General features: G+C 39.4%; 1 protein-coding gene across 1 annotated transcript; it reads right to left on the bottom strand.

Moving 5' to 3' along the window:
- Window positions 1-25: 25 nt before the first annotated feature.
- herc3 (HECT and RLD domain containing E3 ubiquitin protein ligase 3) lies at window positions 26-27,687 on the bottom strand. The gene is made up of 25 exons (XM_039803230.1): window positions 27,592-27,687; window positions 25,368-25,719; window positions 22,757-22,916; window positions 21,895-21,971; window positions 20,956-21,177; window positions 20,520-20,611; window positions 20,078-20,208; window positions 19,651-19,796; window positions 19,003-19,058; window positions 18,402-18,526; window positions 18,149-18,208; window positions 16,941-17,052; window positions 16,189-16,378; window positions 14,294-14,457; window positions 14,040-14,153; window positions 13,613-13,639; window positions 13,421-13,519; window positions 13,109-13,279; window positions 12,845-12,988; window positions 11,672-11,838; window positions 8,782-8,848; window positions 7,298-7,380; window positions 5,255-5,438; window positions 3,658-3,760; window positions 26-3,251 (listed from the first exon to the last, which is right to left on the bottom strand). The coding sequence occupies exons 2-25, from the start codon at window positions 25,588-25,590 to the stop codon at window positions 3,043-3,045; spliced, it is 3,126 nt and encodes a 1,041-aa protein (XP_039659164.1). The 5' UTR covers window positions 25,591-25,719; window positions 27,592-27,687; the 3' UTR covers window positions 26-3,042.
- Between the last annotated feature and the right edge of the window lie 297 nt (window positions 27,688-27,984).

Below are 27,984 nucleotides of genomic sequence, written 5' to 3'. Positions count from 1 at the left end.
TTAAACATACATCAGTCCAATAATGCAATCTTGAAACACTATTGTTTTATTTTAAAAGTTGGAACAGAGAGCCTTGTGTAGATTTGACAAATGTGCAACAACAAAAAAACAAATCCCATTTTTTTTGTAACAAAAAGTCAAGGGCTGCACAAACCTTTGCATAGGACTACTCTGCAGGAGAAATTAGCTTTTAATTAGACAAATACTGACTGTACGTGTAGAACATGTGAGTGACATGCAGGATAGAGCAAAGCAAGATAAACTGTCCTAAGAAAAACATCTCAGAAGAGTGCAGTGTTTAAGACCTTTAGAAGAATAACCCAGATATATCACCACTACACCGCTGGGCTGTTTCAGGTTGTTATTGCTATACGGTACGGATGTGTCGGTATGTGACCTGTCAGGACGCATCAAGTCATTTACTGTCTTAAGTCTCTCTGACACCACCGTCATGTACGAAATATATAAAAAATATATGTATATATGCAAGACCATTTCACACACTTCACGCCAATGCACGACCTAATTAAACACCAGTTTGGATTAAGAGGTTTGACTGTAGGAATAAATAGGCTATATAGCATCAGGGCAAGTTTTGGAACAAATTATATGATAGGCCTATACAGTAAATATCAATTGATTATATCCAAAGCAGGTCATTCTGCCCACAGACCCACACTTGTGTCGTCCTACAAATGTCACAATTTCATTATCTGCCACAAACTTCTTATTGTAAATTTTAATGATTACATAATTTAGTATAAAGGACATTTTCGGAAATACGTTTATTCGCTTCTGGTTGAGAGCATATATAGAGAGCAGGCTAGCCTATTGATTCTAACCCGTACAACAACCTTATTCTTACAATCTATGGCAGGAACCAAATAGTAAAAACCAATGGTAAAAACGACAGCTATGCTGTTGCCAAGCAACTAGCGGAGACTAGTCCAGACAGAAAGTTAGGGTTGTTACGGGTGTTACGATGTATTCCGTGACCCATCGGATTCTTTGCACATCAACATTTGTTGTGACTCCATCTTAAATCTTAATGGACATTTTGACTTGTCATAGTAGGAAAAGCACAGCTGAAATTGATAACCTTAACGATGGCTCAATTCCATCAAGTGTCCCGGTAAGCTAGCTAGCTAGCTATGTCAGTGAGTCAGCATGCACAATACCAGGGCCTCTCCTAAGTGGAACGCAGCCATAATGGTTTTGAATACACCTGTGCTTTTCCCACTATGACATGTCAACATCATGTCTGTCATGAAAAAGGTCTAGCTATACTATGGTGGCACGATGTAATCTAACAGCTAAATAAGGCATAAATAAAGTATATTAAATTAATAACGCACGTTTGCACTGGCCAAGCTGAAATGTCTTTCCTAATCAGTCGCATAACCCGGCAAAACACCGGTCCAAGACAAGAAATAGTCGGGTACATAGCTAGCTAACTCCATGTTTTATGCAGAAGCAAGGCGAATCATTGTTTTGACACTCTGGTTTTTGTGTGGACTAAACAGACGCGCTAGCGTGTTTCAGTTAGCGGTGTTTAGTGTTTCCAGTAGGAGGGATTTGTTACCGTTGGGCAGAGCCAGGTTAGCTGTTTCACACGCTCTCCAGTCTTTGTGCTAAGGTAAGCTAACGCTAACAATTTACCGACATTGTCATTCTCATACTCTCTGCCAGAAAGCTAATGAGCGTATTTCCCAAAATGTCAAACTTTTTAATGACAATCTGGATTTTGCTTTCACCCAACAACATGCACAGATCAGACAACAACTAAAATCAACTTTCAAAGTCAGCTTTTCATGTAGCTAGGTTTTGCTGTAGAAGGCAACACTGTTGAATGCAGGTTCAAGACAAAGTCAGATCATCTCTGATCCACAGCTCAAAATATACGAGGGATTGCAAATAGGATTGGGTATGTTAAAACATGTTCGATACCGATACCGTGACTTCGATACCGTGACTTCGATACCAGTTCCTGAACGATACCGGTTCCTGAACAATACTTTTTGCAATTTTATAAAATCCTTTTGAGCTCCTTTACACCTATGTGACGGACACTGTAGTCAAGACTAGCTATACCACAATTCACAAATGTGAGCCTTATGTTCATCTCTGTGCGTTAGTTTTTCCTGCATGCCTCTACACTGTATACAGCCAATTACCAGCATTATTAGATCTTGGTAGAAGCATGCTGCATGCTTATTGGCTCACTGATGCTGAGAGTTACTCCTTAGGCATAGAAATTTGGTATTGAAAGACACTTTTTCGATACTCGATACAAGTTTGATACCCAGCCCTAATTGCAAATCATATTCACCATGTTTCATCCTGCATCTTTCTGCCTGCTGAATACTGTCCTGTTGTCTTTCTTTAATTTCAGGCAGAGGACATGCTGGTGTCCACATGGATCAGCAGGACAAACACTCCTCCCAATGTCAAGGGTAAAGATTATATTCAAAGTGCTATTTACATACATATCCACATTTTATATTTTGTCAAAAAATAACCACTCTATTTAATGAATCAAGTAACAAAAAGCAGATTTATTGTCTCTAGGTAATAACATAAGTCTTTAACGGTAAAAAATAGAGTTTAAGGAGTTGAATATAAAACACACAGCTGTGCAAAAAAAAAAAAAAACTACACAAACATCCAAAGACAGTTTCTCAACCTCTTCTGGCCTTTGATTTTTGGTCATAAAAGTTTTAGGATCCAGGTTGTGATTCCCAGGTGAATTTAAGTAAAGATAATTTTTATTTCAGAACTGTGATATATTTCAAATATATATCCATACACCAGCATTTAAAGTAGCTCCCAAATTGTCCTAAAAAGGTTGAGAAACTTTTTCCAAAGAAATAAAAACAATAATACTCTACATTTTACATAGATAGACCTTTCAGATTCAAGATGTTTAACAATCTTGCGAGAACATATAAAGAGAGTGACCTTCCTGTGTCCCAAAGTCCCCCATTACACTCTTTTGAAACCGACATGGGGGTCGTATTGCTGTTAAAGTGCATCAAAACCTCCTCAGACCAGGCTGAAGCCCTCGTACTGCTCCACAGCCCGCGTGAGACGACGACACAGGATCTCTTTGGTCTGGTAGCGGGGCATGTCCAGCAGGTTGTAGCAGGTGTGGGCCACCGGCAGGTAGTGCTCCTCCGCTGTGGTGGACTGGATGATGATACGCAGGCTCTCCATGCCGTGGATGGGGATACGGTCGCTGCCGGTCAGGAACACTGCACGCACGAGGACAGCGTTAGAATCAATTACTAGAGAAGGCTAAACATGTTCCTACCCTCCACATTTGCCTGCGTAAATGGTAAATAGCTGCATTTATATGGCACTTTTATCCAAAGCATTACAATTTGCCTCTCATTTACACACACTCACAAACCCATTGCAGCAAGCTACCATGCAAGGTGTTGGTATGATCTTGTAATTTGGGGGTTTAGTTTCTTGCCCCTTTGGACACTTTGACATGTGGACAGAAGGAACCGGGGATCGAACCTCCATCCCCTGCAAGATCGCTCTCTTCATGCAGGAACAATTACTGCACATAATAACAGTATAAGATGTTTGAATGCGAGAGTGTGAGGATTTAACTGCCTTGCACATTGAGCAATGAGGCAAATAAATGCTTACATAAGAACTGCTTTTTCTTCTCCAGAGGGAACTCGTGGAAAACCTCCCAGAACAATCTGACTGTTGGATGAGTGGCTGTGTATTCCCCTTTGTAAACAGCATTCTGCAAAGAGAAAGGATGTGGTGGTGAAAAGCTTTTCTCGTGTTATCATTACGAAAATATTTTCTCTCCTGCAGTAACTTCTACACGACATCAGTAAAACAAATTCCTCAGCGACGTGTATGCACCCCCACCTACTGCAAGAAATGTATATACATTTTAAGCAAATTTCTCCCTTTATTTATCTTGCATAAATAAAGACACAGAAACAGTCCCTCTTAGGTTTTCGCACTGATGTTTTGTTTGTAAGCTGCTCAACAGGGACGTCTGGACACGAGAGTTGATAACACCAGTCAAATATGTGAAACCAAATGCCAAGAAATCCCGTCTTTGTTCAGATGCCAAGCTATAAAATAAGCAAATTGCCTAGCCTGGATGCCAGCCGAACTTAGCCCCGCCCACAAAATTCGAGGTCGGGAAGTTCATATTCTGACTAGAATCTGAGTATGACCACGTCAGGCTACAAATTGCCAGTATTATTCATATAAACTGTACCAACACACCGATCCAACCAAGCGTCCCGTTAAAAGCAACTATGGGCGTGGCTTAGGTGTTTGTGACGGCCCCGACTGTAAGTACAAAACAATATCAGCGGATGGTTCATCCAATCACCTGCCAGGTATTTTTTGAAAGTGCCCGCCCTTGTCAGTTTCAAAATGACGACTTCTCAGATGGTTCTGTGTAACAAACCATCTGGAGCATCAGGTTATCAAAGAGCACCTTCCCCGTAAAATAAAATAATAAAATAAAAAATATATTGCAATTAGTGATATCTATTTTAGGATTTTATTTATTAATTTGTAAATGTACATTGTTCATGATTTTTAACCTGCTTTGTATCCGTTTTTGTATTACCTTCTTATATTGTAATTATTGCTGTAATTCTATCAGTCTTAGATTATCCTAATCTCATTTGTATTGTGATTATTCTCTTCATATTTTTGTACAGACGTGCATGGTTCCCTGAGGATGATTCCTGCTGCCTTTGGCGATCCTATGGTTTTAAAGCTACAGTGTACTGCCACCAACAGGTCAATATTGGACTCGTCAGTTAGTTTAGGGTTGTTAGTCTCGTTAATCTCAGGGAGTTTGACAGTGACTCAAGACAAATCTTCCCAGTCAAAGTGTGTGAAAGTTAGCATGATGTCATGAATCATGTGTTACTGCTCGCCACTGTGTAAGTGTTATATACTCCCTCCCTTCTTTGTCACTTGCACTGTGAGCACCGTGACTCACTTGTCAGAACTTGATGTAAAAGTCAGATTTCCAGCTCTGTCCAATGAAACGTGATCATCATCACATCCCCTTCTATCAGTTTGCAAACACTTGCGTCACTTACTTACAGTCGTTCCATTTCCTACTATGAATTTTACGTGTGTTCACTGACCAAGAACAGGAAATGGTTTGCCATTTCTGCTGCAAGACAGTAAACCAGAACTGTTGGACTCATTGTTGCTACAAATATTACACATACAGATTTTGAAACCACACACTAACCTTTTCCATCTCCTCCCAGTTGTAGTTGTTGTTGCCGACCACCATGGCCATCAGCTCAGAGGGCTGGAACAGCGACAGGATATCCCCCCCGCACACCTTCAGGAAGCCAGAGGAGAAGGCCGAGTACTGCTCGCTCACCGAGTCTGAGAACACGTAGCGCAGGTAGGCCTCCACAAACTCCTTCCTGAAACACACACACAGGTTAAATAAACATTCAGATTCATTAATGTGTTTTAGCTGCATCCTCACAAATCAGTTTATAAGGTGGGACTGTAAACACTAGCTTCCTCCTCCTGTGTGTGTGTGTGTGTGTGTGTGTGTGTGTGTGTGTGTGTGTGTGTGTGTGTGTGTGTGTGTGTGTGTGTGTGTGTGTGTGTGTGCGTGCCATCTCAGCAAAATCCACCTTTTACTTGTTTTGTTTGTTTGTACACTGTCTGTGTAAGCCCCCCCAAACACAGCTTAATCATTGTCAAATGTGTTGCTTCAAAGAGATCATGAAATTACTGCAGCATAAGTTATGAAATGTTGACCAGGTATTCATCATCAATTGTGGGTGTGCACACCTTTTTATAGACCTGTATTTGACAAATTTTAAGGAAAACTTTTTAAAACATTTTATACTAAAATATCTTATTAGTATGACCTTAATATAATCAGGAAATCTCACTAAGATCAGGATCACTTTGGCAAGAGATCTGAGTAGAGCATAAGAAGTAAGTGCAGAGAAAAGACATACAGCCTGTCACAAGCAGGCACATACTGTACATGCAATCACTGTTAAAACCAATCACAAACATTCCTCTCTTCAAAAGTTAAAAGTTTAAATTACCGTAATCTGATAGAATGAATGAGACGTTCTGTGTAAAAGCCTTTTTAAAGCACTCTATTCTTATGATGCAAAGTGCTGAAGGGCCATCTTCATAATTCAGTATTTTCCCATGGGGGATCAAGAGGTAACTTCTTAACTTAACTAGGCCTACCACTTTCTGGAAAACAAACTTCATAGTAATAACTCTAGCATGACCCAGGAGGTGTTAATTCATTTTAAATTCACATACTTTGCTACTACCGCTCACAAAATTAAACTGTCCAAAATGATGATTTGCTGTTTTATGACATACCATTAGCCTGACAAGCCAGACCCCTGGCTGCAAATTACATTTGCTGCCGTTAGGGTGCGTCTAGATTTCTAGGCTAACATGCCACTCCAACATTACGTTAAAACGGGAAAAGCATGAAAATAAAGACGCAAGATGCTCCTAAAAATATTGTTTTACTGAGAAAACCTGCTCTTTAGCTTTGTATAACAAACCAGCACATGTACAAGTGCTACCACATCTTTAAAAATAACAGTGTCCCACAAAACGGATCACATCCTCATGAAGCCCTGCAAACACACACTGTGATGAACTAACCTTCAGTCTAAATCAACATGTCTCCTTCGGTGCTTGTGGTGTGGATGTTTTACACCACAGCAACAACAAATGCCTCTATCAATTCTGTTATTACAGTGTTATATCAGAGTGTTGAGGGGATTTTGCAGGAACAACTTGGGTCACTGCAGCTCAGGCCATCTGTTCTGCACCAGCAGCCAGACATGTTGACACCGCCCGCCCCACAACCCTCTGCGGACTCCTCCACATAACACTGTAATCAATGCCACTGGCACAAGGACGAGTTGAAGAAACAGGGCGGCAACGGTTGAGAAAAACACACTAAATAACGCTTAAAATACTGAAATCTTTGTTATCAACCCAGAACATGACCTTCAGTCGGAACAATGGGCCACAAGCTGCCAGCTGTGTGAGCGATATGATAATCCCAGTACTGGAAAAACAATATATTTAAAAACCACAGAGTCATCTGTTTGTCTTTCAGAAAGAACAGACTGTAGAGCATTAAAATATTCATGGAACAAGGTCATTCAAAATGGGACATCAAGTGACGGAAGAGCTGATGAATTTATTCTTAAAAAGACTGAATCTGCTGAAATAGTATCCTTAAACTCTCAGCATATATATTTGACGTGTCGAGCTGCCTCACCTGTTGTTTTTGTCCACACTGATGCTCTCTCCTCCTGGAATGAGCTCCTTGACTTCTGTCATCCCGTAGTTCTCTCTGGTGATCTGAGATGTGGACACAACAAATAGTCTTTGATTAGAGTTTTGTAGTTTTTTTTTACCCTGCAGGAGTAAAGTGTAGAAAATACATATTTTTTGTTATCGTCAAAAAATCCCATAACAACACCAAGTTTTTTTTTAATTTTTTTATTATTATTATTAAATGAACATAAAATTGACAAAACCATCAACAGTCATACCCCTTAAATCCTTAGCTAATGTTAGCAATTAAAATAATTGCTATAGGCATGTCTGTGTGTCTGTCTGTCGATATACTGTATCTTATTTCTCTGTACCATAGACCTCCACTGTTGTCCAAACTCAGTCAATGAGCCACACTGCTGCACTGGCTGACAGGTTCCTTCATTGCGATGAACATGGACACTGTAGAGCCCACATACTAGGGGTGGATGGATCAATACCGAAAGTATGGATACTACCCATACTATGTCTTATTTTAAGTATTGATATATAAGCATTAATAGGATCAATACCAACGAGAAACTTGAACATTCTGGGAACATGAACACTCTTCTCAGTACTTTTGCTTCTATGCTGCTGTTGTGTACATGCACACCGCAATCACCTCGTTAGCTCAAAGAATTCACACCGTGCACATTTTTCGTTATGTACTATTAAAGAATGTCTTGTTTTGTAACATGCACATGATTAAGTAATTAACAAATCATGGTAAAAGACAAATCACAATAATTAATTTGTTTCCAGAAGCCTATTAGTGATGCATTAAACTCATAAAACATAATGGTACTTTATCTGCTTTTAATAATTACAAGGATCATATTAATATTGGTGATTCTGGCCTATGTATTTCATGGTATCGCCCACCACTACCACACACGTTATGCTGCTGATGTAAACACTCACCCTTGCACTATCTTAGTATTAATCCGCAACTGGAAATAGTCCCCAACAAATGTACTTTAAAAAAAAAAATGATACTCTTAATTTGTGACCTTTTTTTTAAAAAGATTTACGTGTTCAGTAGAACCCAAAGGGCTTGGATCTGACAGCCACAGACCGGGTAGGGAAGTCGGGAAGTATTAAAGGGTCTTTGCTGGATAACATAATATAGCAGCAGACAAATGTTTGCTATGTAAAGATAAAGTGGAGTAATGGCGTCCTGAGGAGAAAATTATTATTTTATTTAATTCTCGATAGCCGGTCCAGCCGCACATGCATGTTGGTGCATGTGGCCGTGACAAAATGTAGGTATTTTACGTATTGAGGAACGGTCTGTGAGAGCAATGTGCAGGCAATCCCAGCCCGCTGTTTTTGTTTTTCTTTCAGTATTCCAAGTACGGCCCCTTTTAAGAGTTTGTTTTGGTCTTTCTTGTGGGATTTGTTAACAATAAGAAAAACCTTATCCAGGTGAACAGTTACACTTACAGCAAAGTTGAGAAGAAACGTCTCCTCCACATCACCTCCTTCATAATCCAGAAGTTGTTGTAGACTCCTGCAGAAGAATAAACAGAGTGGATGTCTGGAAGAAGCAACGCTATTAACACATGATTGTGTCAGTGGCGGAAAAACACAAGCTAATAATCTTATTAGTGTGACGTTATAAAACAAATGAAAAGGTGAAGGCCAGAATCACCATCATCAAAACGTTCACCACGCCATGAGGTTAGACACTAATTAGTACATTTCATATGAAAAATAGCTCCTTCATGCATATCGCCATCATGCATAGCTGAGGACTTTGTTGGTGGATGTAATCATTTTCATTTCAGAAATTGAGCGTCAGCGTCAGTTCTGGCAGGCCAGGTAGTCAAGACGCTGCTAACGCTATTGGCCAACAACACGGTCTCATCAGCTGATCTGCTCCAGCTGAGCTGCATCAGCTGATCTGGAGTAGCGCATCAGCTGGTCGACACCCCTCGCTGCTTAATAGCTACACTCAAACAGGGCGCCCTATTTAAAGCAGATTCAGTTTGCTCCTACCTGCTTGCTGCTCGCTTCTCTGCCGCCCACCACCTCCCCTGCTCCTCCTTGTGGTGTATAGCGTGGCATTTGCTTCTATGTCATCGTTGCTGCTCTGTTCATGTGGGGGAATAGTTCAGCTCACACAGTCCTAAATTGTGTTAGCGTTCCCTAATGCTGCTGCTGTCCTCTGACTCTCTGCTATTTCATGGTGCTCATGAAAGGTCAGAGGACTCCCTGAACAGAGCCATACCGCCAAAAATTTCATTCAGAATTTATTAGCTGAAATGCAATTATTCAATAAAAATGTCCTAAATCATTTTTATTGTCATGTGTGTTCTTGACTTAATGGACCTGACAGAAATATCCTCAACACTGAGGGATCATACATCTGTTTTTTGCAGATTTAAATCTGTCCCGGTTTCACATTTACAGTCCTTAGAAAGTATTCGACCCGCGACCTTTTGCCACATTTCAGGCCAAACATAAAGATATAAAACTGTAATTTTTGTGAAGAATCAACAACAAGTGACACAATCATGAAGTGGACAATCATTGGCTATTTCAAACTTTTTAACAAATAAAAACTGAAGGGTAAAATATTCAGCCCTTACTTCAACTCTCAGAAGTAGTGAGGATCTCTTGATCCAATGTTGACCTAATTAATGTGATAAATAGAATCAGTTTGTAATAATTCTTATAAATGACCTGCTGTGATAGTTCAGAGGTAAAGAATCAAGCAAAAACACACATGAGATACTGTTGTGGAAGCAGGAAAGATTTAAGTTTAAAATCAAGGAGATGTAAGGATAATATTGAAATGGGAGTATCAACTAGGTTGTATACAATGGGATAGCAAGAAATAAGATTACAGTTAAAGTATACAATTTATAAGAAATTTTTAAGATATCCATAAAATGTTGTAAATTGCAAAGCCACCTGGAACACACCAAACATGTGGAAGAAGGTGTGTGGTATAAAAAAATTTTAAAATCAACTTGTGAACAAAGCTATCACCTAACCATCCATGTAAATGGTAATCATGTTTGCTTTTTCAGCAAGGAGATGGTTAAAATTGATGGGAAGTGGATGAGCAATAAGAATTCTGGAAAAACTGTGCAAAGACCAGATGGATTTTGTTTCAACAAACAATGATCCAAAATACAAAATCTACAATGAATGGTTACAAAAAATATCCAGGTGTTAGAATGGCCAATCAAAGTCAACCTGAATATAATTGAAAAATGTTAAAGCTTATCCACATGAGGAGCTTTTAGAAAAATGCAGTTGTGTGAAAGTAGAGAATACCCAAGCCACTTACACTAATGCACAAAGGTGCGCTAAAATTAACTAATATAATTTTAATGTTTTTAATTTATTTTTTATGTGTTATTAAATAATTTTATTTATGTGAAATAAAAAATTAAATTGATAAAAGAATATAAAGTGGTGACCTATTAGCTAATAATACCACAGAAAAATGTCATCAGGTTGTGTTAGTTTTCCTGAAAACAACATGCTGGATATTTACCACCAAAACACAGGAAACATGGAAAGAGGAAGTGTAGCTGGCAAAGGAAATGATAATTAGTAAAAGAGGATCTGATACCATAGCCTTACAATTTAAGCCCAGCTACAGGTCATTTTGCAGTATTTTAAAATACTGAAAAGACAATACAAAAGTAATTTATTCTCAAACAGTTGACTCAATTATTTAAACAATGTCTTATCTCTTTCCTGTCAGTGGGATGTACCATGCGTGCTGACTTAAGATTTTAAGACTTTTATTTTAAGTCCAAATAAAAGCATAGCATAGTGGGGGAAAAACGAGATCCTGTCCTTTAAGGCGGTATTGTCTCTAAAAGCAACACTACAGTCTATGCAGCGCCTCTTGTAGCTTGTAACAATAGTCAACTGGACAAAATCTGGCACAAAGGAAACACTGATCCTTCCTGCTCCAAATTCAGTGAAGTATTTTTCAGTAGCAGTCAATTTCACATCTCCTAAAAAAACAAACACTGGTTATGTAAGCAAGTGGCACACTATGTATGTGTGTGTGTGTTTGTGAAGGTTGCTTTCTAATTTTTTGCTATTTAGGTACACTTGTGCAGTAGCAGATAGCAAGAATTTTGCTTTTTGAATTCCCCCCCCGACACACCCTATTTAAAATAAACAAAACTAATAACCAAGTCCAAACAATGGACAATAAACAAGTTCCCAGTGTTAGACCATTCGGCCTGCATCAAATTGCGGACACAAGCAAGATAAATTGTTTGCAGCAGTTGCAATGTCTAAGAAAAAGTCAACATGTCCTGCACTGCATCCCCTCTCCTTTCCAGCTCAGAGGACAGGTTACCTGGCCTCGGTGGGGGAGAGCTCCTTGAAGTCCTCCAGCTTTGATGGCACATTGAGCAGCTTCTTGTAGAGAACGAGTGGGAAGTGGAGGTCCACCACTGTGGAGTTGTAGATGGCCAGACCGCAGATGATCCCGATCAGGTGAAACCAGTTCTGCTCAACAAAACACTGGAAACACACAATGATTTTAATAAACTTAGCACAAAAAGTAAGGACATTTGTGTTTGGTAGATTATTTCTCTGTGGTAACAATGCTTTTTGGCAATAAATCATATACCGTTGGAAAGCCTGTTTAGTTCCCTTTCAAATGGTGCCCCATTTGTAAGTAACATGCATTTGTGGGATGAGCAGCAGCGCTGAGTATGTGGGTTGCGCCCATGAAAAATTTGCCAAATCTTCTCTGCCAATGCCAAACAGCTTATTCTGCCATTGACTCGTTTGGTGGATTGGATGATTGAAGTTTGAAGAAACAAGACATATTGGCAATTGAACAATTTATTCATTTCACAGCCTCAGTAGCGTGTGGAAGAACCATTCACAGCCACAACAGCCTGACACCTCTTCCTCATGCTGGTCACCAGCCTGGTCACACACTGCTGTGGGATGGCATCCCATTCTTCAACCAGCAGTCCTGACCTCAACCCCATTGAACACTTGTGGGATCAGCTTGGGCATGCTGTTCGTGCCAGAGTGACCAACACAACCACGTTGGCTGACTTGCGACAAATGCTGGTTGAAGAATGGGATGCCATCCCACATCGTGTTCCAACAGCAGTGGTGACCAGAATGAGGAAGAGGCGCTGCTGCTCATCCCACAAAACATATTACTTACAAATGGGGCACCATTTGAAAGGGACCAAACAAAGGAACTAACTCAGACGGTATAAGATTTATTGCCAAAAAGCATTGTTACCACAGAGAAATAATCCACCAAACACAAATTTCCTTACTTTTGTGCTTTATATGTGTACTAAAAGATGGCTGATTATCCCCCCCCCCCCCTTGCTACAGTAGTTTGTTTTTCATTTTATTACGTGTTATGAAAAGGCTTCACAAAGCTAATATGTTTGCAGTTACTCTTTTTTTTTTTTTTTTTTTTTTTAAACATGCAATGAGCGCGTTTGAGAAATGAGTTTTTTTACATCATTAGCATGTGGGTACAATGTTGACTTACTTTGTCTGAGAACCACAGCAGGTTGGACTCTTTGTAATAAGTGAACATCCCATATACAGGATCCATCAGCTCCTTTAACAGCAGCAGGAAGAACTCTTTAGTCACTCCACCTGCATCCACGGCCTCCTCTCCATCAAAGATCACCTGGATGGAGGGAGGAGGAGAATAAGAGCAGATCACTTAAAGTACAGAAAAAGAAAGATTTTACTTTTATCCAAATTACAGAACTGCAGTGATCTTCAAAACCTATGGTGTAGCTCTCACCTTGAGCGGTTTCTTGAGATCCACATCAGAGTACATGGTGAGCTCACGTAGTGTGTCACTTACTAAATGGTCCCTGCGCACATGGAGCACCAAGTAAGGGTTCCTAGCAAGGTGGGGTTCCAGCGTGAGCAGCATAAAGACGTTGTGTAAGTTTGCACCGCTTACTGCCATCTTGGTAACGGTCACAGGTTGAGGTGGGAAAAGCAAGAAAAGAGAGTCAATTTCAAATAGATAATAAAGAAACTGAGAACAATCAAATAAATCGTCAAGTGTTCAAACTGTATGATACAAGATCACATTAACAGCAGGTACCTGCATTTGCAGTTCAGCGTCTGTTTGCAGCATGGTTGTCTTGGCTCGAGCATTCAGTATGAACGGGTAGGCACATAGGTTCACTGCGGGAAGGTCACTCTGCAAGGAAACCGGGGAAATATATACTTACTACACTAATAACAAAAATAAATCTAATATGTCATTTTAGATGTTCAAGTAAAAATCAAGTACCTGTGAACGGGGGATTGATCCCGCTTTCTAGAAAATACAATGAGAGAAAGCTAAGTCATTTGAGTAGACTTGAAAGAGAAAAAAGGTCAAGAGCAGCAACACACACATATATATATTTTAATAAGATAAAAAAAATTAAAAAAAATCCCTCCAGTGTCCAAGTGGTTATAGGTGCTAGTCTGTGAACTTAAGATGCTAATTGGACAGCAAGACCTAACAAACGGCGACATGCTCAAAAAGCAGTTCTGGATCAAATTCCTCACTGTCTCCGCAGACACTGAGAAGTGTGTGTGTGTGTGTGTGTGTGTGTGTCTCTCTCTCTCTCTCTCTCTCTCTCTCTCTCTTCTCTCTCTCTCTCTCTCTCTCTCTGGAGTTGTTTTAAGTGTGTGTAAAAAAAACAAGGAAGTGAAACATTGTCAGAACTCACAATGTCAGCTTTACTCAGAAACCATTTGAGGTAGTCTTCCTGGATGTCCACCAGGCTGGTGATATCAGGGATATAAAAATGGTTGTACTCCACATGGTTGGCCCTTAAATTTACCTGGACAAATGGAACAAACACCTGTCTCAACACAAAAGTCAACAGATGATCTCAGCAGCTACCAAGACAACAGGAAACACACATTGTCATGCAGAATTGATGGCTTGTTTACAGCAGCAGCAGGTGAGCTGTGTGGATACCTGGTGGAGTTTCTCCAGCAGCCTCAGTGTGGCGACTAAATAGTTCTCGTAGAACACCGGTACGAGCAGCGCCTTGCCTCCCGTTAGCATGAACACAACGATGCTCTTGTACATGTCGACCATTCTGGTGAACACGCTGTTGTCCAATAAATACCACCAGTTATCTGCAGGGACAGAGGAAAAGAAATCAAATGAAATTACAGAGCAAATACCTCGCTCGAACAAGTTTCTCCATTGATCTGTCTGTGTTTCTCTAACGTTTTTAGCTGTATATATGTTTGTGTTCTAGTATATTTATGTATGAACCCTGTACATGGGCAATATATGTGAATAAGCAGGGTTCACATTCTGATTATACTGTATACTGTATTTGCAGGTATCAGTATGCTGATTGACCAAGTTTTCGTCGGATGTTCAAACGGCATCTGAAACACCCTCCCCACCACACCTTTCCGACATCGAAATTAGAGGGTCTGTGGACAATCCAACAATTACGGCCACTTCACGCAGCGATTGGCCAGGTAGGTGTGCAGAGGTGAGAAAGTAAGCAGGGTTTGCAACTTCTCTCTCTGGCTCTCTTCTTTCATTCTTCGCATAATTACTAATGTCACTGTTCATGAACACCAAGAATGCCTTTATGGAATGTGACAGTCACTGTGCCTGCCTATAAATCATTATTTGATATTTTGAACTCCGAAATATCTCAACAATTAAAAAGACATTTGCCACACACCAAAAAACTTTGCAATGTTTAAAAAATACCAATTTTCAAGTTGGTCTAAAGCTGATTTATTTTTATTTTTTTGCTGTGTGGAAAACCCTTTCTTTGTTTTTGATTCTTCTCAAACTGAAGGCTCTTGACCAGCTACCAACTGAGCTTCATTTTCCCAAAATATTAATATTCTGCTTCCAACATTAGCTACATGATTGTTAGATATACCAAACTGCTTCTCCTGGAGCAGGAGTGGATAGCTGAAAGGAACATTGCGACTATTATAAGGTTGGCGAAAAAAAGGCGCTACGCTTTTCAGTGTATGATTTCACTAAGAGGAAACTCAATAAAAACCCATTTGCCAACACTAAATATCAAACAAAAGGCAGACACTTTTATAGTATTAAGTTGCTGTGAGCTGTAGCCTACATTCACCACTTCTAAACAGATGTAGAACATAACGTAATCTTGGATATTATTCCTTCACAGCGCTGTGCAATGCAAGAACATCTCCGAGCTGAACCGGACAGACATCAGTTTTCATCAGACTCACCCTGGGTCGGGTTAATTAAGTCTACTGCTAACTTACAACACTAATAACATTACTGTCGCCAAAATACCCCCACGAATCAAATCCCCTACTTCACCGTTAACCGTCAAGCTGCTAAACCAGTATGGAAATTAACGCCTCTGCTGAAATGCTAAATTTGTTAACAATCATACGACACGCACGACAATAATGCCCACACACACCCACACACACACACACACACACACACACATACACACACACAGTCCGGTTCTGGTGGGTGATGAACGCAGATATGTGCTGATTAGCTCTCATAACGGGCTGGGGGGGGTAGCGCACTGCCATGAGTCCATGACGCTAATGTCTGATTACTCCACGTTTTCATTGTGATAGTTTGTGATTACATTCTGAATCTGCAACGTTCTCTGTCAGGTAAATCAGTAAGTCAGTAGTAAGCTATACAGTGGAGTTGCATATGAAGTGGTTTGGGGTCCTTCTGTAAGTAATTTTGGGGTACAATTTGGTTTTGAAGAATTCTACAAGCAGCAATACCACAGGCCAAGCAATCGGCCCGTTCCAAACAGGCACATTTCAACGGGCACTGTACTAGTTAAAAAAAAATTAAATTGTTGTGTGTGCATGCAAGTATGATACCCAATACTTTGCCGGGGTTGGTGTCTAGCCGGAGGATGGCCATTGCCAGGGGGATAGTGAGGCGTATGTAGTTCTTAGAGTCCATCAGGGCCGGGTACTCAGACAAGATGAGGTAAATCCTCATGGCCTCGACATCAGGAGGGGAGCGCGGCAGCTGGGGGATCATCATACTCTCAAAACTCTTAGTGGCCTTAAAGGAGAGTTGGACACAACAAGAGGGAAGACATGTATAACGGATTGTGTATATTTCTACTTTTAATTACACAGATATAAGGAACAATATTTACTGTTATACGGCAAAAAGTATTTGAAATGTACTTTATTTTGATATGTTTGAAAGCTTGGATCAAAAAAATCAGTCACTAAATTTCGGGAGAGGCTTTTAGTGGTTTGGTAAGTGGCCTCAGTCTCCACACAGATTATATTTCAAATTGGGAAGAGGTGCATGAACCCCAAACCTACCATTACTGAGCTAATGTTAGAGGTCATGACTCACTCCTGCAGTTTGTGCCATGAATCTACTGCAGAACTTGATGTTCTTTCAAAACAAGCTCAATATTCACATATGGATGTTTTCTTAGAACCACAAGCTAGAAATCCAATACTGTGTGACAATCTCACAGTTCCTCCTAACCCAAACAGGTAGCTAGTTTGAGTAATCAAACAAGTCAAGTCAAGTTTTGGCTCAGAAGAGCAAAAGAGACAAAATTGCTGTTACCTTGTACACATACCATTTTTAAATACATGTTTACCTGCTCCAGAAGTCCAGAGAAAGCCGGTTTGCTTAGCGTCTCAAACAGTTTTCTGACAGAGTCGAGATCAATGCCTGGGACCTTTGGGTTGGTTTTGAAGTGGGTATCATCACTGAGAAAGCAAACAAACACACACTTATGCGTTGCCTGTCTATGATGTCTCAGTGATCACTAACAGGATAAAAATAGGTCAGAGCTCACATTCAGGGACTTTGAGGTAAAGCCTCGATCGTTACTTTGGATTAAACACCAACGGTTAGGTGAACACCCAGCCTAAAGGTATTTAAGTCAATCCCTAAGCATCTCCTGTTTGGCCTGGGAGAGCCAAGGATAGTGAGTATGAACTGATAAACATGCCTGTACAAAGCCAACAAAACCCCTCAGCATGAAGGACCACCATTATTTACAGTGTTAGCCTTCACATTCTTATAGCTCAGGTTTCATTTAGTCATAGCACAATTACATCATATATGATTTTGTGGAGACTGTTTGCCAAACAAAAAACACTGATGCAGATAATACACTGAGTGTGAGCACTGACCCACTTTATTTTGAGAATTCTGTGAGCTTAAAATACCAGATGAGCAGTTTTGGGGCCAAAATATAACACAAATGCAATGAAAATAACAGCACCTGAAATAACAAACAAGTTTTAGGTCCTTACCTACAGTGTATGTATACTTAATATTTTGCTGACCATGTTTGAATACAGTTTTATTGATGTATTTTTACAGCCATTGGTTTCCATTCATTCCCTCGCCTCGTGGTATAAAAATCAATTAACAGACTCTTGAAACCTTGGCTTAAAGTATCACCTGGTCCCAGTCATGTACATAAACAAATGAATGTCTGGAGCAGTGGAAAACAGCCATTTAAATTTCTTAAACATAACCGCGTGGTTTGCCAAATGGTTAACTGTACTGTAAAGTATATGTGATTGTGGTAAATGGGCAAAAAGCAACTGGTAACTAATGCTTTAAAATACATGTAGTGGAGTAAAAAGTGCAATATATGCCACTGAAATGTAGTGGAGAAGAAGTATAAAGAAGCATAAAATGGAAATACTCGTTAAGTTCAAGTCCCTTAAAATTTAACTTAAGTACAGGACTTGAGTAAATGTACTTAGTTTTCTTTTCACCACTGCATTGCGAAATGGTTTAATGAGATGAAAATGTTGAGTAACTTATGTAAACATGGTGTTTATGTACCTTTCATCCAAAAAGCTGCCGTTCCAACAAGCCGTAGAGGAGAGTTGAATTATGATGTCTCTGTGCATAAAAACATATAACAGAGCCTCACTGTGAAAAATATTTGGCCAACAAGTACAGAGACCATTAAAATATAACTGATGAAACAAAATCAAGTCTTATAAGTAAGACCATTATTAATACTAAACATCTACATGAGAATACACAGTACAATCTAATACATTTCAGATAACACCTTTATTATTTGACTTACTTTGTGACACTGGAATCTGTGCTGTACATCAGCTTTAACCGCCATGAATTTAATCTTTCATAATTGATTGGGGAGATTGATTTGCTGACATTAATCACTCTGAAGTCTTCTGGGGGGACGTAACTCTGCAGAGAGGAAGACAAACAGAGACAAGAACACAGCCCAAACATTTGGGTTTCAGTCTTCGGTTGTGTCCGTTTCCTTCATGAAGATAAAATAAATAGGCCACGCCTGAAGTCTAAATATTTTGCTGCAAAGGCTAAATATGTCTTTATCAGTGCACATTCCTGGTAATTTGCTAGATATTTGTAGCAGATAATGTCTCCACATACAGTATAGCTCCTTTTTATAAGAACTGGTAAGAGCTTAGACATTAATGCCACCCTGTGGTGAAACACTGAAACTGAATAAAATGGAAAACAACAAACCGAGGTTATTTGGGGTTTGAGGAAACTAGCTCACTTTGCCTTATGCCACTTTAATGACTGTAATGATGCTTCCCCTTCCCTATACAAACAATAAATAAATTATTGGTCACAAATAAAACTGATGTCATAATTTATGCAACACACTTTACTATAAACTTAATTAAATTGCATACCTGGTCATTAGAGTACAATAAGAAGCTATGGTCTCCTCCACTGATGATTTTGGTCACTGTATATTGTTTTGATCATAATAAAGAAAGGGAAGAGAAACCGCACGTTAGCTGGCCAACATTTTAAAACAGTTATTCAGATGTCAATTTTAATTGTATAACACCTTCCATTACAAGTAAACGCATAGTAGATTAAAGTATTTTTTTATTGTACAGTAAATCATTTTCAAATGCATTTGTATTAAATCATTTCTTTACAATTGAGCATGACCTTGAGTATACTTCTGATACATAGTTATGAAGGATAAAGGATCATTTACTGTGGATGCTTCAAGAGATGATCAAAATCTTATGTGTGTGAAACAGTTTTCATAGTCATCTTCCAGCCTAAAAAATATTACACTACATTACTACATCCACACTAATAAGTTTTTGTTTTAAAATGCATAACTTTTGCTACCTTTATGAGAACAAAAAAAAAAAACCTGCAACAAAAACCTTTTCATTCTTGTATTTTTGACATTATATTGCTTTTACTTCTTATAAAATAGGGAAAGTATACATAGTAGCCAGGCATTTAAAAAACCCAAAATTCAAGCCACACTCGTGGCACACTCTATGTCCTGTAAAGTGAGTGCAAAGTCTGCTTACCTGTACAATGGACATTTCCAGTCCTGGCCTTGACAGGTAATGGGCTCCTAGCATCCCCCCGTATTCCTATGCCCAGCTGGCCATGGCTGTTGCAACCAAACGCATATACCACACCAGAGGAAGGCACAAAGGCCAACGTGTGGTGCCTGACCAAAGGGAAAAAGCAAGATTTAGGATGCAGGGGGACATAACCAGCCTCTAAAACATGGAGTTCGTTAGTTACAGTCTACCTTAAGGCAATCCAATGACCCTGGAACTAATTTGTGATCTTTAGTTTTTGTTGATACTGTGTCAGAAAGGTGTTCAATCAACAACTCTCTGACACACTTTAAGCTTCTCAAAGACAGACATGCATTGAGTTACATCAGATTGTACACGTGAACCAAATTAAATGGTGAACAAAAGTTCTGTGAAGGTTTAACCGTACCTGCCACAGGTGATCTGGGACACCTCAGAGCCCATGAGCTCCACCACTCGTCTGGGTAAAAGTTCGTTATTGGTGGAGCCATGACCCAGCTGACCCGACGAGCCTTCACCAAATGTAAACAAGCCGCCATCCTGCCAGAGACACAACACAGAATTATTTTTGTTGTTTGATACAGAAATTCTTGGCATAGTTGGTCAAAGTAAAATACTGTTTTGTAAAGCACAACACGTAAAGGTTGTGTCAAAGTGCATAGAAAGAATACTCTAACCGATCTACCAATTATGCGACATCTGACCAAGCAGCAACTGACCAAACTGGACTATGTAACATTTGGTGGCATGCTAACGGAGGCAGCATGCCACCAAATATGCTATAATGTGCTTATAATATGTGGATATTTGAACTGAAACAAAGCACTGGTGGGGGTTGTCTATATTTGTACCTTTGTGAGGGCTGCTGTATGTTCCTCTCCACAGCTGATGTGAACAACTTTTTGAGATCTCAAAAATTTTATGTGGCACGGAACAGCACGATCTGAGGAAGGGAACATAAACAAGCAAGCAGGGTCACACTGTTGTACACTGTTTGATGTAATAACAAAAGAGTGGTACGACTTATAGGAACATTACTGAGTTCTGCATTTGAATGTTGTATTGTAGTGGCCATAAATCTGTGACTTTATAATAATAATATAATAATAGGCATTTTTTTGAACTTTTGTTTGTATATTTCCCATATATAAACACTTAGTGCTTCTATGAAACATATACACTCCTCTATCCAGTGTCAAAACAATTCTTTAAGTGCAAATGTTAAAACTACATAATAATACATTATTTATATCTTTTAAATAGCAGTGTATGGCTACTGATTAATACCTTGCTTATCATTGAGACCCAGTTGTCCAGCTCGGTTCTTGCCCCAACCAAATACAGCTCCAGACAAGGAGAGAGCAAAGCTGTGGTCTCCCCCGGTGGTTATCTGTGCAAAGGGAATACCAGCCAGAGACTTCAGGGGATAAGGGAGCAGCCTGCCGGGCTCTCCTTTCCCCAGCCCGAGCTGACCGCTGGTGTTCTGGCCCCACGTGAACAGCTGGCCATCTGAGAAGCAAAAATAAGTAACTGTATACAACATTTGTTTCAGACTGATCTATCTCATAAAGTGGCATATGCACGACACGCCAATTCGTATGCCATTTTGGCGTGTTATCAAGACGCATAATCTCTTTTTAGCGTGTTTATCAACGCCGTTTGGCCGCCATTGACATACATTACGTGTGAATTTTCGCCGTTTTTTTAAACCCCACGTGGTGTGTATGTTTACATCCGCTGTATACAGTGTAGACATACACGTGGATAGCTCAAAATGCGTACAGATAAAACGCCATTTGGCTTTAGGAAAGTGGCGTGTATGATTGCGCAAAGTCATGATGCCATGTTGTTTGTTTGGTAATGTGGGACTATCTAAAACTGATGTGATTATTTATAAATTACAGCTTGTACAGTGTTTTTTTTGGGGGGGGCATGTTTTCTTGACTGACAGGTGTGTCAGCCTATTGCTCTCAGCCTTTGTGATTGACAATTCCTAGTCCCACCTCAGTTCCAAGCAATGGTCAAAGTATCCCAGAGAAAGAAATCAAAAGCATACGTGTAGGAAACCAAAATACAACACAATTTGTCAGTCAAGATGAAATTGAGATGCATTCTGATGCAAAGTTTAAACTGGATATGGATGGAGTTTGGACAAACAGTAGATGGATACAAGAGTACAGACATAAACGGTGCTGGTGTACTATGAGGAGATAGTGTCTTTCACACCTCTAGAAAGTGCAACGCAGTGCTGATTCCCACACATTACTTGAGAGATCCGGTGGTCACACAGCCTTTTAACCAACTAGGAAAAAAGAAATGTTTTAATCAAACCATGCCCAAGGCTACTCAATGTTCAAAATTACAAATTACAGAAAAAAACACCCTCTTTTTTCAGTTGTCAGGAGATGTCATTAAATGCTACCATAGTGATGGTTAAAGTTCGGAGATTGTCCACGGGTAAGGGACCTAACTTTGTCAGTTTACTTTTTTTTTTTTGTGAACATTTCTAATTCATAATATACAAGCTAACTGTAAGGCCAGCTGTAAGAAACTACTTTAGAGTCATAAATGTTTCACTATCCTACAGCAGGCAATTCATTGCATCTTAACAGTTAAATAGTGGACAGGTTGGTTCAGTGGTAGAGCAGGTGCATATGCGTCAAGGCATAAACCTCGACACAGAGGTCCAGGGTTCAAATTCGACCTGTGACGATTTCCTGCATGTCTTCCCCCCCCCCCTCCCCTTTCTCACCTAGCTGTCCTGTCAAAAATTAAAGGCGGAAAAGCCTATAAAATTATCTAAAAAAAAAAAAATTAAAAAAAAGTTTTTAATAAATTTCTAAATCATGGTTATTTTTCACATTCTAATTTCATGTGAACAGAATACTTCATGGCATTGTTATTTTGGATGTATGGGTCCCTACAAATTGAACCCAGTCGTAATGCTTATATCCATTACCTTTTTTTTATATATATATATATATATATATCTCCAAACCTCCAATCATTTCAAAGTCATTTTCTTGAAGTGTTTTTTCTCCTGTCAGGCTAAAAGCTTTAATTCCTCTATGGTGTGCTACTAAATCACCTTGGTATTCGAACAGCCGCCTCTGCAGTCCCCAAACCAAGCTGGCCCCCTTCACCAGCTCCCCACGCAAACACTTGACCCTGTTCATTCACCGCCATTGAATGGGCCCGACCACTTGACATCATTGTTATCGTCTGAGTATCCAGAGCTCCTACAAGCTCTGTGGAGAGGAGGAAGAGTGTCAGACGTCAGCAGTTTCATGACAACAACAAAACAGATCAACATATGAAGAGTATGTAGAGAGAGGATGTAAATGCACTGATTTTTTTTTTTGTCACGCTACCATCTCATTTGTTACGTACTAGCCTGGTCTATGATTGTCATACATTTCAATTCAAACAACTTTATTGATGCCAAAAGGGCAATTCAATTTTGCAGTCAACCAGTCACATAAAAACAGACAAGAATAAACACTATGGCACTCATTCAATCAATCAACATGTCAATAGCAGCAGGTCAACAAATGAGTAACCAAGGCATGAACACACAGGTTGCCGAAAATTAGCTAAATAAAAATAAATATTCAACCATAATCCAATTTAAGTGAAGTAATAAATACATAAATTGAAGCATTATGCTTCCCCAGGATTACAAGCTGTGAATGTTACAGATTGCAGCCATCAGCAGCATTTAAGAGCCTAATGGCAGAGGGAATGAAGGAATTCAAGTATCTGTTGGTTTTAGGATGTTTTGAAACCGAGAGCATTCATTATGCCCTCATGGACCCAACCCATGTGAAGCATTTAGCGTGGGCATTTTATCTCATCTTTTGGACCTCTCAAACTTCTAAAGTTCCCAGGCTGAAAACAGACTGTTTTTGTAACATAATATGACCTGAGATTCAAAGGCTAGAGACGTGTGTATGATACTATCCATGCAAAGAAAAAAATCTAAGTCGTCTATGCTTTTAATGTGCGCTGTAAAAGTGGGTTTGTCTCTGCAATAATCCATGTCACACACATTAGAGGGATGCAGTAGGAAGCGAGCACATGTGAGGAGGACATATTGTATGGTGCAGCTAATCAGAAACTGTCACCGTGCTGTTGGTGCACTGGTTTCCTGTGTGGTTTCTGCTATATAAATGGTTTATCATAGAGGGTTTACTGGGTTAAAAATGCTGCAGCTGCTTAGAAAAATTACAAATAGGCAATAATCTGATACTGTGGTTTCATTAGTGCGTATACTACAATATGATTTAAAAACATTTAATTAGCAATCTACATGGTATAGGCTTATTCAAATAATATATTTAAGTAACAAAACGTGCCTGATGAAGACCTAAAACATTATCAAGTGTTAAGTGAATAGAAGTGCTTTACAACCTGTGAGATATCTATCCTACACATTTGTCACAGAGGTTTTTTAGGTATGCAGGAACCTTCTATTGAATATGTCTATTTATTTGCTAGAGGTTCAGTGATTCCTGAATTTATTCATTGTTGTTACAGCTTCACCCACATGGCTATACGAAGTTACAAAAACTTCCACCCACATGGCTATACAAAGTAACAAAAACTTCCACCCACATGATACCAACACTGACCCGCCACTGTCTGCAATCCCTTCCAAGCCATGACCGTTTCAAATCTCCTAGAAATGGTTTTGTGACTAGTCGTTTCATTTGATGTTCCCAATAGAACCCACTCAGAAATTGAGGCACTTGTGCATTTATACTGATACTCTCCACAGTTTGCTTTGCATTTAAGCACTTTTTATGTATAATACAACTACATGAAGTACATCATTTGTGAAGCTTATGGAATTACCCCGTTTTCATATGCTTAGTAAGAGTCATCCAGATTGTGTGATCTCTAGCAGCTTTACTTACTAGTTTTACACAAAGATAGGGTTACCTGGAAAATCATAATGTTGGAACCACGGCATCAGCTATTCTCACATGAGGGTGTAACTCTACAATAGAACGTCCAGTGGCAACTACTATGTAATGTCTTTTATTTGAATGTTCATATTCATATCTTCTAATAATTTACGTATTTGAGATTTCAATAAATAAGGTTTCGAAATAAAGCCCAAATCTGTCATTTCTAACACCAATGTTTGCTATACAGAAACAAGACTATAAGAGTTTACAGCCATGCTAGCAGCTCTATGAGGCTGAACCTAAGCACAGTGTTACTTTGAGCTAAATGCTAACTCCAGCATGCTAACATGCTCACAATGACAATGCTACTATGCTGATGTTAAGCAGGTATAACGTTTGCCATTTTCAATATCTTAGTTTGCCATGTTAGCATGCTAACCTTCACTAAGTAAGTAGCACTACAGTACAGCGGAGGCTGATGGGAATGTTAGTAGAATTCTTCCTCTAGGGACCATGAATGTCTGTACAGAATTTAATTGCAATCCATCCAATAGTTGTCGGGATATTTAATCTGGACTGAAGTGGTTGACTGCCTGAGAGGTCAACATTGCCTACCAATACAAACAGCCCTCATAAACACACCATTTCATGTCCACCCACATTCTCACACCTGTTGTAACTTTCCACTCGCACCTACTGAAAACAGTGCAGCATTTTTGGTGCAAAAGCCTACAACTTGTAATGATTAATCCAAGGTCAGTGAATCTGCTGTTCACACTGAACGCTTACCTGGGGAAGTCCCTGGTTTGTTGTGGCCCAGTTGTCCACAGCTGTTAGAACCACATGTGTACACGCTACCATCATGCAGCAGGAACATTGAGTGTTGCCCTCCACAGGCTATCTCTTTCAGTCCCCTGCCACTGAACACATGACAGTTCCTTGGCTCAAACACAGGGTCCCTCTCCATAGCAATACCCAACTGCCCATCCTTTGCATTCCCCCAACACAGCATGTTGGCAAGGGGCGTGGGGATGAGCACCAATCAGAAGAGGCAGAGTGAGAGACAGCCAGATGGAGGAAGACAAAAAATGTTCAGGCTTGAGAGCAGCCCCGCTTTCTCCTCTTTATGTAAATTCCAACCCTGGAAGAAACAGAAAACAGGGTAATTATGACATATTTCTTCATTAGGAACTCATGCTGATCACTGTGCTCCATGTGTGAACCACTGGTGTTTATGAAGAATAAAGTATGGGTCTAGAGGTGGATTTGGCTGTGTGTAAGAATGATGTAAGCAGTGTGACCGGAGAACAGGGCAGTGTGTTTAAATAAACCCTGTCAGTGTAATCCTGGCTTAAGCAGCTCCAAGCAGTCCCGCTTTACTGTAAATCCACATACAATACATGCATGTTACTGACTGAGTTAGCCAAGGGTAATAAACAAATAGGAATAGAAAATAAGAAAAATAAAAATGACATATCAGGAGGCAGAAAGACAAGGAGAGGTGAAAGCAGAATGGTACTGAACACAATAATCTGTCACCTAATCAAATTCATTAGAGGCTCAGGATTACCAAATAAATTCATATCAAGGACAACCACGGCTACATTTCAGACCTCTGACCCCAATTTAATCACTTTTATGTCCATCTGACCCCTGTCTGAATAGTTTCCACTGTAAATAAGATTTCTGTGAACAGAAATATCATTCCCTTCGATAAATCCTATAATAAAGTTATAATTAAAGTCGCAACAATTAGTTGATTCCTTAATAAGTCAACTGACAGAAAATGAATCAACAAATATTTTGATAATGCATTAGTTGTAAATCATTTCTTAAGCAAAATAACAAAACATTAACTGGTTCTGACTTCTCAAATGTGAATATTATAGAGGAGTCCTCTATAAAAGTAAATTGAATATCTCTAAGTTTGAGACAACACAATCACTTTAAAGATGTTAACTTGAACTGTGGGAAATTATGATGGGCATTTTTCACTTTTTCGTGAATGGAGTAAATAACGGGCAGGTTAATTAACAATCAAAATAAATTGCTAGTGTTAGCCCTAGTTAAGATGTTAAAACTGTTATATATCAACAATGGGAGGACTAGATATTTGAAACACCTCTCAGTATTTGGTATTTTATTAGGCCTTTTCTTGCTATTTGATTAAAAAAAATCCCACTAGATTGTTATTATTTTATAAAATAATAACAATCTAGTGGGATTTTTTTTTTTAAATGTTTGTAAAGCATATAGCAAATGAAGGCAATCATTAGTCGTAGCAGTAGTATAATGCAATACAACTCTACAGCACAACAATCTGCAGCTTCTAAAATGACCATAAAGTTGAATCAACAATCAAAGTTCCTCTACAGTTTCAGCAAAAACTGTTGGCTGTATTGTATTGTAGACTGTATTAAATATTGAAAATGAACTGTAAGACCCCAGTTAGTAAAAACTGCATTATACATGAATAACTATATTATAGCTCACAGTCTCGCATAGCCAGAACTATCTCACCATCGCTGTGTCAGTGTACAAGTTAGCTCACATAGCTTGCTATAACACCCCTAACTTGGTTTTCAGTTCCTAGGAGACAGTATTAACTTAATGTAAATCCCGTTAGCTAACTGTTTTTAAGTGTGAACTTAAATGGTAAATGGTCCCGCTATATCATCGTGTATTTAAGGTTACGTTAGCTTGATGCTGGGGAAAAGGTGAAGAGGAGTGGCCTGCGTTGTGTAGACATCTTTGACATAGTGTGCAGGCGCAGCTAAATATCTCCACTGACATTAGCTGGTTAAACTAAACTAAACTAAACCAAAACAGACGGCTTGATGACCCGCACAAGCCTTTATAGTTAATAGTTAGCTATTTAACCCTAGCAAGCCTCAGCAACGCTAACTATCAGTCTATGGCTAAAAACACAGAAATCCACTATTTAACCGATGTCTAAGTAAAACAGTGTTGTAATATGGCTGGTTCATCCAAAAATAAAATATTGTGTTTTTACCTGGACATATGCATTCTGAAATGGGGCGTCTGGTTTCGGGTTTAGCTCAGAAAACAAACAAGGAAGTACCACCGCTGCTACGTCACTGCAGGGAAGCTGCGATCAAGCCAGCGATTGGCCCGCTAATCAGGAAGTGCAGGTGTTGCAACAAATTCTGTGACCATCACTGGTAACCGTTCTCCATGCCCTCTAATACATCTATGAGACCATCACATTCTGTGATCTGATTAATTCAGCTCTGCTATATATTTCAAGTGCAAACGGTTCTATTTTACTGTATTTTGTATTTTGATAGTAGCTTTTGCAAAATGGTGCCCCATAGTATTTAGACATTTTATAGCTGTAAAGTAAACTTTGTAAAAACACCCACACACTTGCACCAGTCACTTCATA

This window comes from Perca fluviatilis, chromosome 1, assembly GCF_010015445.1.
Source record: "Perca fluviatilis chromosome 1, GENO_Pfluv_1.0, whole genome shotgun sequence".
Taxonomy (NCBI): domain Eukaryota; kingdom Metazoa; phylum Chordata; class Actinopteri; order Perciformes; family Percidae; genus Perca; species Perca fluviatilis.
The sequence above is the reverse complement of the archived record's forward strand: the minus strand, read 5'-3'. Positions and strand labels throughout refer to the sequence as shown.